Source organism: Amblyomma americanum, chromosome 3 (genome assembly GCF_052857255.1).
Source record: "Amblyomma americanum isolate KBUSLIRL-KWMA chromosome 3, ASM5285725v1, whole genome shotgun sequence".
NCBI lineage: Eukaryota > Metazoa > Arthropoda > Arachnida > Ixodida > Ixodidae > Amblyomma > Amblyomma americanum.
Window position 1 is genome coordinate 65358813 of NC_135499.1, and position 17268 is coordinate 65376080.

The window sequence follows — 17268 nt, forward strand, 5'->3', positions numbered from 1 at the left end:
ACAACATTCTACAATGAATACATCCCATTACACCCCAGGCTGTTTTAGGTGACGAAGCACTTATTGATTTTTCATGTATTTTAAGTTTCTCAAGGAAGCCAGCATTTTAAACAAATTATAAGTATCAAAAGATTCACCTTGAGCTCAAGACACTCTATCCCTTTGTTTAATCTATCATAGCCTCAGTTGCTTTTGTGCTATTAAACTCAGTATAACTAACTAATATCCCTGCCACATGGCAAATTTAATGTCATTCCTATCGAATGACCTTCATTCAACATGACATTAGTTGGCTGCCACACGAGAAAATATAATGTCACTTGATGAAAACGACATTGGGTATCAAATGAGTTTACAGAACTCATTTGCCAGCAGTCTGAGCTAATGTATTACCTACATCAACGCCAGAGACCAGCGATCTCTGAGCTAATGTTGTATTACTTACCTCAACACCAGATACTCTGTGAGAATATACACCGAAAATAATTTACAAAAGCGTCACAAGCGTTATAACATTTCTTTGTCTGTATAATTGTGTGGTCATTTATTTTATTTATATATAAATGCCATATAGCATTAGGAAAAATGAAACTGTCACTCTTGCTACCATCCAGCCCGGATGGATGAGCAGCCATGTTTTGTATAGCCTGGCCCGTACCAATGCCTGTAGCCAGCCCATGAGCCAGCCGTATGTTGACGGTCTGACAGGCGTGTTGTGTTGCCGGAGTGCTGGCTATGCCCGTTGTTGTGGCAGTTGCGCATGCGGACTTGTTTGGTCTTTTATGCTGTATTAATCTGCTTCTATGCTGGGCCAGCCTGCTGCGGCTTTGTGCTCGCAAGCATAAAATCGCAGAATTCACTTCTCGCTGCCGTGAGTCCATTTCTCAAGGCGACATCCGCCATTTGTCTGCCGCTGCTGGCTGAACTTTGGCTTGGCTTGGACTCGTGGTGGATAGCAGTGATCAACACATTATTGAAATGAGGATTAAGATTTTAAAATCGGTTTTCATTCGCAAAGCATTACTTTTGGCCATGTATTGAGGCATACATCTAAATTTTTGTATGCTGCACTTTCTCTCCATCACAATTGCCATCATTTGCAAATGGGTTTAATTTTAGTTTGTGTGTAGCAGCGCACAGAAAAAATGACGTTAGGTCGAACAAATGTCATTTGATGAGAATGACATTAACTTTGCATTGTGGCAGGGGTATAACTAAACAAACTTGGACCCCCAGCATACGAGTGTGTTCAACCTTTTGCAGTCCAAAACATTTACCCACTTGCAGCCGTTCTGGTCTGAAACTATTTTGCCAATTTTTGGTGCCGCGAAAGAAAACAGCTGTGCAATAAAAACTCAGGGAATATTTATTTTTTATGTTTCTTTAAGTGCCCAAGTTTTCCAACAATATTTGGGCAGCGTGTGGTTTAAAGGTGCATTATGTGTATTGAGGCAAACACGCTTTATTCAACCATGGAAAAGTTATTGGGTGGTGCCTGACAGCAGATCAGAATGGCATTTTATGTTGTCGAGTGGGGCCCACCTAGGAACCACAAAAGGTTATTAAGTATAAAGTTTTGCGCCATGAGCAGGTAGGCTCTTGCCGCCATAGTAAGAACTGGCATCCCAGCTCGCTAACTGAAACTAAAAACTAGATTAGAGGCTTGAGCAGCCACCCTTCATATTTATTTACATACCTACAGCGCCCTTGCGGGCATTAGTGTAGGGGGAGAAGAAAAAACAGTATGAGTCGGTAGATGATATATAATACAAATTCAGCTGCAAATTGAAGGCATGAAAAGGCTGTGAAAAATAAAACGATACGTATACGCATAGGTGCCTTGATATTTGCATCAATTAATCACACTGTATCATGGTAAGTGGAAAAACAAGCATGAGAAGTTAAAAGCAGTGATAAAACCCATTAAAAAAGAATATTTTTCAGATCTTGGATTAAAGACATTGGGTTCCCGGAAACAAATTCTCCAGTCAAACCATTCCACTCATGTATTGTCTTAGGGAAGAAGCTGTTCTTAAATAAGGTTATCTGGCAAGCATATTCACGCACTTTTCGGGAATGGTCCGTTCATGCAGATACATATGTTGGTTTCTTTAGACATCTATCTTTATCAATGCCTGTTCTAGAGTAAAAGATATTATAAAATAGCGACAAGCGCAGGTATTTTCTTCTGGTTTCAAGCAGCGGCCACCCCAGGTTTTTGGAAATATCGCGAGATCTTTTCGAAAAGTCATAATTACATGACACAAAGCGAGCAGCACGTGCCAGTACACGTTAAGTTGCACTGGGTTGACAGATCCCAAGTACTGCAAGCGTACTCAAGAATGGGACGTACATTTGACAGAAATAATGTTTCCTTTACCTTAGTTGGTGCCTGATTAAAGTTTCGTCTGAGGAAATTTAACATTCGACTGGCCTTCAGAGTTAAGTTATGTATATGAGCATTTCATGATAAATTGGCAGAGAATACAACCCCCAAATATTTATATTCACTTGCAACCGACAGGCAGGTTCCATCCATGACATAATTGGTAAGCATTGGTTGTTCTTTAGTTGTAAACCTTATGAGATTGCACTTGGATAAATTAAGGAACATCTTCGTGGACTGGCACCACAGAAAACGGAGTCCAGGTCATTCTGTAAATGTTGAGAGTGCGCCGCACTCGAGATTTCGCGGTAGATACAGCAATCATCCGCGTACAATCGAACACGGCTGGTAATACGGTCAGTAAGGTCACTGACATAAATCAAGAAAAGTAGGGGGCCCAAAACTGACCCCTGTGGGACACCAGATAATACAGACACACCTCATGAGCACTCACCGTCCAGAACCACGCACTGTTTTCTTACAGACAGGTATGCTCGAATCCATGCTAAGAGATTGGCCGGTATATTAAGAAGGGATATTTTGTGTAACAGGAGTGCATGACAAACAGAATCAAATGCCTTCGGAAAATCTAAAAATATACAGTCAACCTGCGTACCTAAGTTAATTGAGGCTGCAATATTGTGAGTAAATTCAATTAATTGCATATCACAAGAACACACAGCCCTAAAACCGTGCTGTGTTGGTGAAAAGAAGTTATTACTCTATAGGTGATTAATTAGGTTAGTGTAAATGACATGCTCTAGTGTTTTACATACTACGCTTGTTAATGAAATTGGTCTGTAGTTACATGTTACGTTCTTGTCACCGCTGTATAACATCGTTACAGTGGGCTCCGCTCCGTGTATCTCAAACCACATGTCACAGTAACCCTCCATGATTTGGAAAACCTTTTACAGCAGCTACCAGAGCTGTATTTGTTAGTTAGAAACTTAAGCACCCATTCTTGTTTTTGGGGAAATGAAAAAACTGATACTAGAGGTCAAATTATAGAGGATTTTATTCTGTGCAATAATGCAGGAAAACGCATGCACTGCTCTCTGAGCTCAGGAAAAATGAGCTGTCTTTTAGTTCACCCTCTGTTTTTGCCAATTTTAAATGGGACGTTCCCAATAACCCGCAGGGAGGCGATCACCTGCCTGGTTATAATCATCTTAACATCCTCGCCATCAGTCTCCCCAAACAAACAGCAATGGCTTCTGAAGCTCTACCTAGCTGACTGGCCGCTGTTTAAATCTGAAGCCAGCCTCAAAAAAGTGTTTCAGAAAATCTCAGTGTAGGTGAGCGAAAAATTTATGGCTTGTATTATTGCTTCGGGACACTTAGCTATACCACAGTCCTCCGGACTTGTGCGCGAATGAAAAGAAGCAAAAAAGAAATAAAATGAAACCAGGTAAATTTTCTGTAAACACCCAACACACATGAGCCTTATAAATTTTTGAATTTTTGCCTTCAAAATATTCATAGAGTACTGTCTGCTGGAAAACAGATTGCACCAAATACTGATGAAATACATTATGAAATGTTGGCTCATCTATCCAAAGGTGCAATAGATCACTTTTAAATTTTTTAACAAAATGCAGATACAGTAAAATCTCCTTATTCCAAATTTCAAGGAACCAGAAAAAATGCTTGAATTATCCGAAATTCGGATTATCGAATGACCTTAAAAAAAAAAAATGACAAGAACTGCGTGCATCATAGTTAATTTATTTGATGAAAAATTGCCCAATGGTTGCCTGCTTTTGAGATGAGAACAGCACACAATGACTATGACTTTTGAAGAATTGTGCCTTTCTTTGAACTGAAATTTGGCTGGTGTGGGTGCCGGCTCTACGCAGTATTGTGAAAACCTGATGTGCAATCAGTATCTCGGCACCCATGTTAGGGTAGCCGTACCGGCTGCAGGCTCTGAATAAAGTTGATTCTCTCTCTCAATCAGCATGTTTTCTTTGCTTTCTAGCCAGCTCCGAGATGATAGCATGGACGAGCAAGGCCATGCTGATGGCCCAATGTGTTGTTTGACATTATTGTTGATGGCTGTAGCAGACATAAACGTCACCGTGCAGTTTTCTCGTCCCAGTTTCTTTAATGGTGCGTGGTATTGCTTGCAGGGGGAAACTACACCTTCCAGGCTGTGCTACACAAGAGTGGAGACATTGTGTTTGTGTACAAAGATGTGAGTGACGCTCATGTTTGCAATTGCCCTACTTTGGAGGACTGCCTCTAACTCTCAGGTGGTTGTGTGTGTGCCAACCGGTATGATTAGCGCTGGTCAAGTATTGTTTTTTTGCTTTATAGCAGAGAACAGCAAAGATTGAGGCTTAATGATGGTACTCTCAGATCATGAGTGGCAGTTAACCAGTATCCCTCAAGCGAAAAGTGTACAGCAACTGTATTTTACCGGTACTCACCTACAGGGCAGAAACGTGGAGGCTAACGAAATGAGTTCAGCTCAAGTTAAGGAAAACGCGGCGAGCCATGGAAAGAAAAATGATAGGTGTAACGTTAAGAGACATGAAGACGGCATAGTGGGTGATGGAACAAATCCGTCTTAATGACATCGTAGTCGAAATCAAGTGGAAGAAATGGCCGTGGGCAGGACATGTAATGCGAAGGGAAGATAACCGATGGTCCTTAAGGGTAACGGAGCGGATTTCAAAGGAAGGCAAGCCATAGCAGGGGTCAGCAGAAAGTTATGTGGGCGGATGAGATTAAAAAGATTGCGGGGATAAGGTGGCTGCAGCAGGCACAGGACAGGGTTAACTGGAGAGCCATGGGAGAGGCCTTTGTCCTGCAGTGGGCGTAGTCAGCTGCTGCTGATGATGATAGTTGAAGTGTGGCAGCTGAGGATGAAATTGGGAGTTCCACCCTCAGGCCTGCATTTTAGTGCAGGTGAAATGCAAAGCACCCCTGTACAGTGGGCTTGACAATTACCTTAATACTGGAAATAGAGGCATTTATTTTGCAAGTTAATATTGTTGTGCATTAATACCAATGGACCTCAATGCATGGGCTTTTTTTTATTTTGTGCATTTCACACAGAAATGCAGTGGAGCCCTGCTGTTATGCTTTTCACGAGGAGAGGAAATGTGAACTGTTGTGGCTGAAGGCAGCATGTAAAAAAAATGTAGATCGCTGTCTGCCACCTCTTTCTTTTTATTATTTCTGCTCAGTGCTACTTGCTTCTGTTGAATTAGCAAGGCCTTGGGGCTCTCATAATCACTCTGTACGGGCGGCTATTGGTAGGAGGAAGGCAGTGGCGAGGAGGGAAATCACTCTTATTACCCAGAAACCTGTGAGGTGCCTATGAGCTGGTTGGACAGTGTAAGAACTTTGTCAAAAATCACGGCCAGTGCGCTTCCTTTTTTTTTCTTTGTCAAGCAGCAAGATTAAAAAGGACTGCATGATAACTGTTAGGAAGTGGATGCTGCAGTAGCTTAGCCTCAGGGATTTGGGTACAGAATACTCTGTGGACATCACTACAGTTTGCTTAGTTTTTATCTCAACCTCTTCTAGCTTATAGAAGCTCCTTTTTCAGTGAGGGTAGCCAATTTTTTCTGAGAACACAGTAATCTGTTGGTACAGGTCCACTTCGGTTTGTCTTCGGTGCCCCTTTTTGAGGAGTGTGCCAGAGTGCCAGCTCCCATTGAGACCAGAAGGCCAAAAGGCATGCAACGGTGGCGTAGCCACATGCTGAAAGACAGCAGTGCCTATGCTCTGGGGCCATAGTGTCCACAGTTGCAGTGATGAAAAAACTGCCTGCATGAAATTGGCCATGCTCTTTGCTTTTCCAGTTCAGCGTGCTTGCTGGGTTTCGCTGACCGCTTGTCTTGCCCCATACAGCTCCCCATGGCTGTGACCGAGATCCCGGACCGGAGCCACCCTGTCAAAGTGGGCATTTCGGACGCCTACATGTTTGACCGTATGGTCTTCTGTGAGTAACAGTCACCTGTTTACTGGCTGTGCATGTGTGGGATGCCATTTTGTCGAAGGACGAATCCGAACATAAAACGTAACAACTGTTTATTAGCGACGGCAGCGGATGAGCATACCCACGCTACGCTCGTCCGGGTAGCGGAAGGAAAACAGCCGCTCTTCCCAGCCGGGCAGCCTGTTACTGTAGCCGCCGTTGGGGACGCGTGCCTCGGATGACGCAGCGATGGCGCTGTGCTTTATCGTTAACGCGGTCCAGCGTGTGGCTGTGTTACGCTGGGCCGGATGATAACACGGTGGAGGCTGCGCGGAAACGTGCGCAGTGTGTGTCACCACATCACTCCCCCCCCCCCCCCCCGCGGAGTGGAGGAGAGCCCTCAGGGCTTGTAAAAATCGCATGTGTCAAGAGTTGTGCAGGCTGTCCGGGGTCCGAAGACACGGCTCAGGCGGGCGACTCTGGCTATGGCACTGCGGCCGAGGTTTCAGGGTTTCCTGTGCTTCTGCATATGAGTTTTGTTCGTTTGGATGATACGAAATTTTCCGTGACCCCGGAAGATTCGTATCACCGAGATTCTACTGTAGTTGATTTGTGAGGGACATTCCGCTTTGTCTTTGTGAGGTACGAGTGCTGAAATGGCAACGGTTTGTAATTGCCGACATACACTACAGGGCCTGTAAAAAAGAAATACAGTATAATCTCAGTGATACAAATCTCATGGGATCGCAAAAAATATTCGTATCATTCGAAATCCGTATCATACAAAACTACCAGTCCGTATGCAGAAACATGGGAAATGCATTCACACAGATATGTTTACTGATGACGAGATTTATTTACGGCCTGCTCATGATGTGTGCAGCGTGACTGCCAGTCACGACATCAGTGATGTACGGGCCGTGCACCACCACTCACCCACAGCATCAGTGATCGCTAACACGCAGTGCGTATCGTGTGACTGGTGATCGCAATGCTGACCATGTGTGGGCCGCTTGCTGCCGCTCACTGCTCGCAGTGTGTACTGTATGACTGCAGATTGTGGCATTGATGATGTGCGGGCAGCGCAGCGGTGAGGTTGCGGCTCGCATCATTCGTGATGGCATGGGAGGGTGTTCAGGGCATATAATTCTGCACATTGCACACATGCACGTCAGCCAGGGAATTTTACAACTCCGTATCAATCGTGAATGTATCATTGGAATTCTGTAAGAATAGAAGTGCCCTGCCTGTGGTAACTGACAGCGATATAATCAGATTGTTGGTGTAGAGCAGAGCACTGGTAAAATATGTCCCCTTCACATGTAGTGGCAAAAGTGCTTCTGGGGATGTGAAGTGCAGGGGGTGCAGTGTTGGCAACGCTGTGCCAAGCAGCACCAAACCTGCTCTGTGCTGCTACAGAGGGGAAGCTGTTACAGTGGAACCTGGATATATCGAATGCGAAGAAGATAGTGAAATAGATCGCTATATCAATAATTTGATATAGCCTGTGTGAATAGTGGTTCTTGGTTTGTAGTGAATTTGAAGTGATTAGCAATTTTCTTCAAATAATTTTGAAGCGAATGTTTCTAATACTTCCGACACACAAAAAAGGTTAGTTAACCAGCACAAGGGGGCCATTCAGTTCAGCACTTGTGTGTCTTGTCTGTGTTTCAGTAGTACATTTGTTCTGGTTGAACTGCACAATAGGCATTTTCAAGGTCATGTAAAAGAAGGAGTGCATTGAAGCTTTATCACACTTATTGAAGCTGTGCCGACTCTCTGCAAAAACGGCAATCAGAAATTGATGGAGTCGATCTACATGCAGAGCCAACGTAATTGTCAAGTGTGGGACCTCCAACTGCTGTTGTTGTTTGTGATTGTGTCATTGCACAGCTGTTGCTTTTAAGTGATGGCTACATGGACACCTTCTAGGCGTACGCACTGTGCTGGCGGTCCCAGTTTCACCCCACGTTAGGTGTCGGAAAGGAGCACCCATATACATGTGCCTCTTGCCAGCTCCCTCTTGCGCTCGCGTTATTGCACGTGATTAGCAAACTTCACGCCGAGAAGAGTGGCTGCAGTATGTGCAGTCAGTCAGCTCAAGCTCCTCCTGCTGAAGTCAAGGGAGCTGCATGCCCTCCAGTTCATGCATGCCACCATGCCAGTTCTACCATGCGTGCACCGCATTTGCGCCTGATCGTGTGTCCAGACCGGCTGTGTCTTATGCACGTGCATGCTGGCACGCGTTGCATATGCTTGGGAAGTGTGCGTGCTGTGGTGTCATCCCGCAGGAGGTATGCTGGACCGAAACTAAACAAAGCAAGTGTTCCAGAAACGCTATCTACTTGAGACAAATGCTTTTGAGATTCCATATACCAAACATTTGGATCGAATCGAATATCAAATACTTCACAAAATGACTGAATACCGTATTTACGCCCATAATTTGCGCACTTTTTATTCAGAAATTAGGGTTCCTAGAAGGGGGTGCGTGCGCAAATTACGCGGGGATTTCATGAGCGCGACTTAAAAAAACTCCACAAAGGTCATAACGTGCAATATAGGTATAGCGTATGTTGCTGCGTATACGTCAGCACCCAGACCCGCACCCCGCGCTGGCCGCCCCCAGAAAAAAAGTTTGCTCTAAATGGAAGGCCACACACTCTTCCCCCTTTGCGGGATGGCATGAAGGTGCATGCACGAAGCTCAATAAGATGCTAAAACAGCGTCATCGCTTGCGGCCCAGTCAATTGCTCAGTAGTTCCAGGTCCTGTAAGATTGCTTTCGTAACTTCGTCCGGGAAAGCAACCGCAAGTCAATAAATCAATTATCACACGACACAATTCTTTAACAGTACCGCGCGAGCGTTGACCAAACTGCTTGTCAGCACCTTATCACGGTGCGGAGCGGCGAAGCCAGGGAGAGTAGCCATGTGCGCACGAGTTTGCTGACACAACGATTGTCGTCTATGGGCAGACTTGTGTGCACGCGGTTATTCTCGCTGGCTTCGCCACTCCGCGTCGTGATAAGGCGCTGAGAAGCAGTTTGAAACTTGCCGTATAGTTGTGATATCCCATCGCAAGACACAACCGAACAACCAAACACAAGCCGTCAGTGCCGTCAGGGCCACCAAGAAAAGCGTCGCCGGCAGTTGAGTCACATGCATGAGCCAAACAAACAGCGGTGACGGCTCTTCTATCAGCTGCCGATCCTCCCCGGAAGCGTTGCTGGCCGTTCTGAGTGGTGATGCTGCTGGTGCCGCCACAATTGTAACAGCGGCCCCGACTCCACCATGAACACCCAGTGCACAAAAGATTCAAGAAGCCTTCGTAACAAACACGCGGAATAGCCGAATGCTACTGGGTAGAGCCATAGGGTAGAGCCCGCGTGCATGATGGTGGTCTAGCGCAGCACGGTGTGTAAAATATGCGAGTTAAAAATTTTTTTTTCTTAAACCTGGGTGATAAGTTAAGGGTACGCAAATTATGCGAGGGCACAAATTATGCACCTAAATACGGTATTTCAAATTATCAAATATTTGCACAGGCCTGTTCGATATATAAAAAATTGCAATAGATAAGCTTACCTGCAAGGGTAGATTGTACACATGGTAGTCACATGCTTCTTCAGCACTACATCTGGATGTGCGAGTTGGTGATATATTGTTAGGTAACAGCACTTCCAGCCACCAAAAGCCCACGGCGAAAGGAAATTTAAAGATGCAATGGGACGGCAATGAGTGTTTTAAAGCGAAGTGTGCAACCAACACTGCTAACGCAGGTTTGTCGCATCACATCGCATGATTGCCTGTGCATTCTTTTACTGCAATAGCACTCCTAGCTACACTCACCAGGTTTCAGCTATGTGTGTCTATGTGAAGCCTCTGAGTAGCAAGTGTAAGTGACTCACTGGACACCTCAGTCACGCTGTGAGTAGGTGGTGGCATTGAGGCCACACACCTTTCCTTTCTGAAGACCAGTGGAAGATTTAGACTGCCTTGATTTTGAGGAAAGGAAAGGCATATAACTGGCTCCCTTGGTCAGTGGACACCTCAATCACGCTTTCCTTTTATAAAAAAAAACATGCCTTAGCACAATATTTCATGCTTAGAAGTGGTAAACTGCCAGCCGTTTTTTAATTTATTTGTTTTTACTGCTTATGGTGGGCTTTCGAAGCAATCGCAGTTCCCTTACTCCCCTTGTGTTGCCACCACTTTTCCTCCTTTGTTCCCTGGCATCCTGTTCAGGATTCCTGTGGTTCCCAAACTTTGTGCTTCCACCATTCAGCCTCCTTTGAAAATGGTGCTGCGCTTCACCCTTGGTAGCACTGTGTTTCCAGTTCTTTCCAAATGGCACACACCTGTCAATGTGCTCTTTGGCAGATTGACTGACCTGAGATGTTTGGTGCTGGATGTTTCTGTCACATGGCTCCATATTGCCATGGCCAGGCTCGGTCCTGGCTGCAACCTGCGAACGCTTTTTCTTCCACTTTCAAGCTGGAGTGTAGCTGCGTGTCAAATACTGAAACCTTGAACCCACATTCCTCGCATTTTCCGAGCATTCTTTCCCCTCCTCCTTCTCCCTTGGTGTGCAGTTGTCAAGCGGAAGACCATCTACGAGTACCACCAGGTGAGCAAGAAGAGCGACATCATCCGCAGCAACACGGCGATTGTGTTCACCGCATTGCCCAGTGAGTATGCTACCCTCCATCCGCCTTTCTGTGCTGGATTGGAGACGGCAGTGCCGGAGAGAGAGCATCTTTTCTCAACTGGGAGCTTTGACATGGGACGCGGCTTTCAGCGAATTTTTTTTATTTATTTATTGATGTATTTTCATAGATTTTTTTAGCATAGAAATAATACTATGACCACTCTGAACAAATTTCACTTCTATATCTCCACAAAATTGTTTTCTAATATATATATTTTTCCTCTAAATCTTGTGAAAAGGATGCGGAGTCAAGAAAATGTGGCAGAATGCTGGTTCAGCATTCACTGCATTCCAGTTCGCGTGCTACAGGTTAAGATGTTATTAGCATTTTTTTTCGCAAAGCAAGAATCCTGGTTTTGAATTCTTGTGATGTAGTGTCTGTTGGAGTGAGAAGAAAGTTGCACACCAAAAATTTAAAACTCACAAATTTGAAAAACAAAGAATGTTTTGACCTGCACTGTGGTCCTAAGAGAACAACAGAACAAATGGGGTCAAAACAGATAAAACAGTCGTCAAGAAATCTGGTTTACAAGGTTATTGTCTATGCAGAGAATCGTAATGGGGAGAAACACAGATTGTTCGGCCGTTTCCCCACAGTGCAGAGCCACCACGGTTGACAAAAAAAAATATTTAGGGTACCTCCCGACTGATTTCAGCCATAAAACATCAGGACAGCATAAAGGATGAGGCATGCAAGCAGATACAACAATTTTCAAAAAAATCCTTTTTTTTTAGATTTTTTTTCCCCCAGATTTCAAGCTGCACCCTCTGCTTATGGGGCCATCACAATGTGCAAGGTTGTGGGGTTATTTTTGATGGGGTGCAGCTTTGCATAAGGGCGCTTCTCAGTATTTAAGGAGAAAAAAAAAATTTCAGGTATCGTGTAAATCTTTGGCAGCCACTTGCCTCTGAACTTTAAACAGGTACACACTTGTGCCTGGATTTGCTGTGTAGCTGATTCTAAAGTGTGGTTCATTTTACGAACAAGAAAGCACGTCATTCCCGCTGTTCGCTTTTTCAGAGGAATGTTGCTTGTTTTTAGGTTGAAACAAACATGGTGGCTTGCTTTCTCAATTTGGTGCTCTTGGCCTTGTGCATGAACATAAGCAACGCATGTTTCTATGAGCAACTCATAGCACGCATTGATGCAACACTGAGCAGGGATACTACGTTCTTATGCTGGTATGCTGTGACATACCGGCAGTAAACTTTGACTGAAATACAGACGGAAGCTCTTGCGAAGTTTTCGTGTAGTGGAACATTTCATGCATGCAGGCGAAGGCAGTGTATCTTCTTTGTGGTATTTACTTGTTGTGGGGCAAAAGAGAAAACGTTGCGTATTGTTAGCTATATGGTGACTCCTTGAATCCTGTGGCAGCTTCTGTAACTGTGACCTTCCCATCCCCACATAGCTTGCCTGAGCTTGAAGACGTGCACCGAGTGTCGTTCGGCGCAGCTGTCGTTCAGCTGCTCGTGGTGCGATGCGGTGCAGCGCTGCTCCAGTGGTGTTGACAGACATCGCCAGAGCTGGCTCGAAAACCAGTGCGACCTTGAGGTAGGTCCCCGCACAAATTCGTCAGCTGTACTGTTTTTTTTTTTTGGAACATCCAGTCTTCTGAGCTGCACTCTGATGTGCAGGCTGCATCCAGCGCTGATGGGCAGGATCTTAACATTCTAGGCTGTAGCTACGGGAAAAAGTACTGAAAGAAAAGCCCATGGTTACAGAAAAAATTACCCTGTTAAAAAAAATAGAGAAATAGTAAACTTTTATCTTTTTGGCCATTTCATTTGCCGCATCCCCTTTAAAGGGGAGGCACTGAGTCAAAAAATGAAAATTTTTTTATTAGAGATATTGTATTGATATTAGGTGTGTAGGTGTATGTCTTCCTCCTGTTTTAAAAAAATTAATTAGTTTCAGTATATCTCATTTAGTTTTCATATTATGAGAAAATAATGGAAGCCTAATTAGGTAATTTCTTATTGGTTGTTAAGACACCTTCTCTAAATATTTCTGGTTCCGGTTGAAATGGAGCTGTTACCAGACACCTGCCATGCAGAGCTATGCTATTTATATTTTTATTGAGGTACGTATACAAAAAGTTCAGCTTTGTCGAAGCATCATACTGTGGAACCACAATTATGCATCCCCCGTTCGTGCGAAAAACCGCATTTTACGACAAATTAGCTTGGGCCCTGCGAAGCATTTCCCATAGGGATAATGCATCAAAAGCCTCGATTATGCGACGGCTAGCAGATACTGCCCAAAATGGGAGGCGCTGGCGGAGCACTTATTGGCAGTGGTGACGCCAGTCAAGTTGGTTCCAGATCGAAATCAAGATGGAGACGGGCATGCAATAATGCGATCGAGCACATGACAGCCTGTGATGATGGTTCTGCCGACGGCTCTAACTAGAACTCTGCACTTGTGACCCGCGGCCGTCTGTACAAGGCATCTTTCCACGTGCTTTGCTGATGTAGATGTCAGGAAAATCAACTGTACGATCACACCAGCATGAAGTTATAGGAGAGGTTAGGCAGAATGACGCGGAGGAATCAGATGAGGATGAAACTTCGGAGCCAGCACCCATATGCGTGCCTGTAGCAATGGGCTACATAAAGAGCCTCAGTCAACTTGTCTATGCCAAAGGCCTCGGCGAAGAGCACTCTTCTGCTTTAAATAAACTGGAAACCTCCCTCATAGGATCTGCGCTGAAAAAACAGACGTCCATCACGGACTTTTTCGCAAAGAAAAAATTTTGTGTTTTGACAAGCAACTGTCTTTAAAGCTGCCGTCCACTTACTGCGAACTTCGGGATATAACGAACAAACGCCACGTGACGCTCATATTCGTTACAAGCGGGCTCGACTGTATGCAATTCAGGCCCGTGGACGAATATGAGCGTCACGAATATGAGCGTGCGTGCGCGCGCGCGCGCGCCCTCAGTGTATTGTAGTTGTTACGGAGAGCGCGAAAGAGACGCAACAACGATAGAACGAAGCGAAGAAGAGACAACACTCTCAAAAGACGCCAGAAGAGTGCGCCGCACGACTCCAGAACTGTCGTAATGAAGATGTGGCTAAAAGAAGTCATGCCACGTCCCGGAGTGGCTCTTCAACTGCGGAAGAGACCGGTTTGTGTTCGAGTTCTCGAGAGTGTCGGAATGAGACGCTGCGTAGACAATGTGCTGAGGAAACGAAGCTTTCGCAATTCAACTAGGGTTAACCAGAGCTAAACCACAGCCAATTTTTTTGCTCCTTGTGTGTGCATGTGTCCGGGAATGGGGGCGGGCATGTGTCGCTTTTTCTCATGAACAGTGCAGAATGTGTCTTGAGTAGTGTAAATACTGTTTTCTTTGCTGGCTTAGTTAGCCTGGCACTGGGTGCCTAAGTCTGGCTCCTCTTGTAAAACTTCAGGATATTTGAATGTATTCAACATCCTTGGAGGCACAGGTGCTGCCTCCCTTCCTCTTGAAATTGTTCATTAGTCCTCTCCTTGACCAGCTTGTAAACCTTGTACCTCTTCTCTCTGCCACACAGTTTGTGGTGCCTGTCTTCTAGTGTGCCACCCTTCTGACACCTTTGAAAAGGGGAATGGGTTGCCTGTGACACTGTTTGTGACGCACGCACTGCTTTCACTGCAGCAAAAGAAGGATGCCTCGCAGTGCAGCGCCATGCCGAGCACCGCATCGTCTCTGCCACTGCCCGTTCCCACGGCTGCAGCAGCGAATGCCTCCAGTACCGCCCCAGCCAATGGCTCTGCTGACACAAGCAACGGTGAGCAAGCTTTGGCCCCCTGTGCTGCAGTGCCTCACGTAGAGGCTACCTTATAATTGGGGGTGGGACTTTTCGGTTTTCATTTCATGAAAATTTGGAGGGCTTTTTTCGGTTTTTATTTCAGAACACGTTTCTTTTTCTCTTTTTGGGGGGAAAATATTTTTTTTTCAACAAGTGAAATACTGACTTTTTTGTGTGTGATTTACTGTAGCAATTATTTGTGGTCAAAAGTCACTTCAAGTTCATCTCTGTGTTTTGTCATTGTGAACAATTTATTTACCAGTAATTAATGTGCAAATGGCAGTCCTTGGGGCTGTGCTTGTAGAAGAAATTGCTATCGTCATTAAAAGAGAAACTCAAGTGAGGTAACCGGCAGACAAAAACGAAAGGGGAGATTTACTTCTACGAATTGGGTTGACATATCATTGTCGTTAGGATGTGTGCAGCTGGGAAAGGACAGAGTTAGGAGAGACATGGGAGATGCCTTTGCCCTGCAATGGGTGTAGTTAGGCTGCTGATGATGATGACCGTTGGGTCATCGCGGTGGGTTGGATGCGGGGGCAGGCCATCATGTGGTCTGCGTGTTGATGGCAGCAATGGAACTGCCACTCAATCATCACGGTAGCTAGAGCATACTTTTTCATGATACTTATGCGTAGCTTCATGTCAGCGTCCCATGTGCAGTTGATTAACCTTCTTAACCTGCTCACTGCTCTAAGCAGGTGGTGATGGAGAACAAACAGTGCTTGGCTAGTAGGTGGCGCAGAGTTGGTGCTTCCTGGTCTGCAGAGACGTGTAAACTAGCGGAGCAACAAGTTACATCGCACGACTGTGCTACTGATCTAACAATGCAGTGAGCTATGCCTTGCATGCCAAGAATACCTTTTTGGTTAAAACCGAATTTCGATAACTTAATTCAAAATACTTTGATCTTTTTTTTTTCCCCCGTTTATAATGGGTTGGGCAGTCAAGTTAGAGGAGCCTGGTTTTTTAAAAAAATTTTATTATTGAAGTCAAACTTATGCAGTCTTCAGGGAAATTGTATTTTTGTGTGCTGATTGTAACATGCCATTTAATTGCACATAAGAAAAGTCCTTGTGCACTTATGTAGTATGTTATGCAAGTCTTCTGGAGAGTGCATTTAAGAAATTTTCCTGCAAGGAACTTGCTTAAATGCATGACATTACTTTTTTGTGACATAAGAAATGCAATAAGGGTAAATTTATTGTTCTGCCTATCACGCAACTTGAGTTGTAAGGTTTTTAAGTTGCCACTGCAGAAACATGGATACTGATTTTCTTTCCCATTTCTGAAGCGGCGATTTCGAACCTGATAACTCAGCTTCTATGATAGGCAGGATGGTAATTTTACCCTTATTGCATTTCTTGATGTCCAGAAAAAGCAATGGCATGCATTTCAGCAAGTTTCCTGGTGAAAAATTTTTTTAATGCTCTCTGTTAAAGACTTTCGTAACATATTGCGTAAATGCGCAAGGACTAGTTTGTTGGCATGTGCATATAGTGGTTTTTGGTTCGAAGCGACTATTTCGAATACTTTTGGCACATAAAAAGGTTGAACGGCACAATAGGCACTTTCAAAACCATGTATTTTTCGAACACACAAGGCCGTTACATGAAAAAAAAAGAGAGAGAGAGAGAATGCATCGAAGCTTTGCCACACTCATTGAAGCTGTGTCGACTTTCTGCAAAAATGGCCATCGGAAATTTGGGGGGCCGACCTACATGTGGTGCCGGCATATCTGTGGGGTGTGGTGTCTATATGGGGCGCCTCCAACTGCTGCTCTTAACTGCGGTTGCATCGTTGCGCACCGGTGTCTTTTAAGCGGGGACTCCTTGACACCTGCTAGGCGCACGCACCGTGTGTCCAACACCAGCCTGCATTAGGCGTCGGAAAGGGGCACCCATCTCTATGCATCTCGTGTTAGCTTCCTCTCGTGCTCATGCTTTGGTGCTTGTTTAGTGAATTTTATTCGGAGAAGACCGGCTGGAGCAGCTGCAGTAAGCTCAGACTCATTCCGCCGAAGTCAAGAGAGCCGTGCGTCATCCGGTTAGCAAGATTTAGCATGCCGCTATCCGCTCCCGCAAGGATCCACTGCGTATGCTCAGATCGTCCTGAGGACTCCACAAGGTGCCAGCTGCTGGCCAGCTGTTAGCACGCTTGCCCCATCAGGACCAGTCAGCACATGCACACTGATGGTGCACAGAAGCAGATCACACCATGCTAAATCTCTTTATTGACGCACGCCCTCGTGCCGGTTGTGGCACGTGTGCACAGCCACAGAACACCTGGCAGGTACGATCTGGGCATCGCGCTTCCACCTGCTTGCATCTGTTGCCACGAGCATGCACAGGCCGGCTCCAGCATACGCACTGGAGCACAGGCACATGGCGCGGATTCGGGGCTTTGGTTGCGCACGCACCAGGGTGCCATCTTGAAGCAGGTACGCT

General features: G+C 45.2%; 1 protein-coding gene across 2 annotated transcripts in view; it reads left to right on the top strand.

The window, feature by feature from the left end:
* Positions 1-17268, top strand: part of l(1)G0289 (plexin domain containing lethal (1) G0289) — an 81261-nt gene that overhangs the window by 44160 nt on the left and 19833 nt on the right. For both annotated transcript variants that reach the window (XM_077657434.1, XM_077657433.1), the window contains exons 7-11: positions 4519-4583; positions 6251-6341; positions 10911-11006; positions 12439-12581; positions 14668-14800. In XM_077657434.1, the coding sequence (XP_077513560.1) occupies positions 4519-4583; positions 6251-6341; positions 10911-11006; positions 12439-12581; positions 14668-14800 (528 nt within the window). The remainder of the gene's footprint in view (positions 1-4518; positions 4584-6250; positions 6342-10910; positions 11007-12438; positions 12582-14667; positions 14801-17268) is intronic.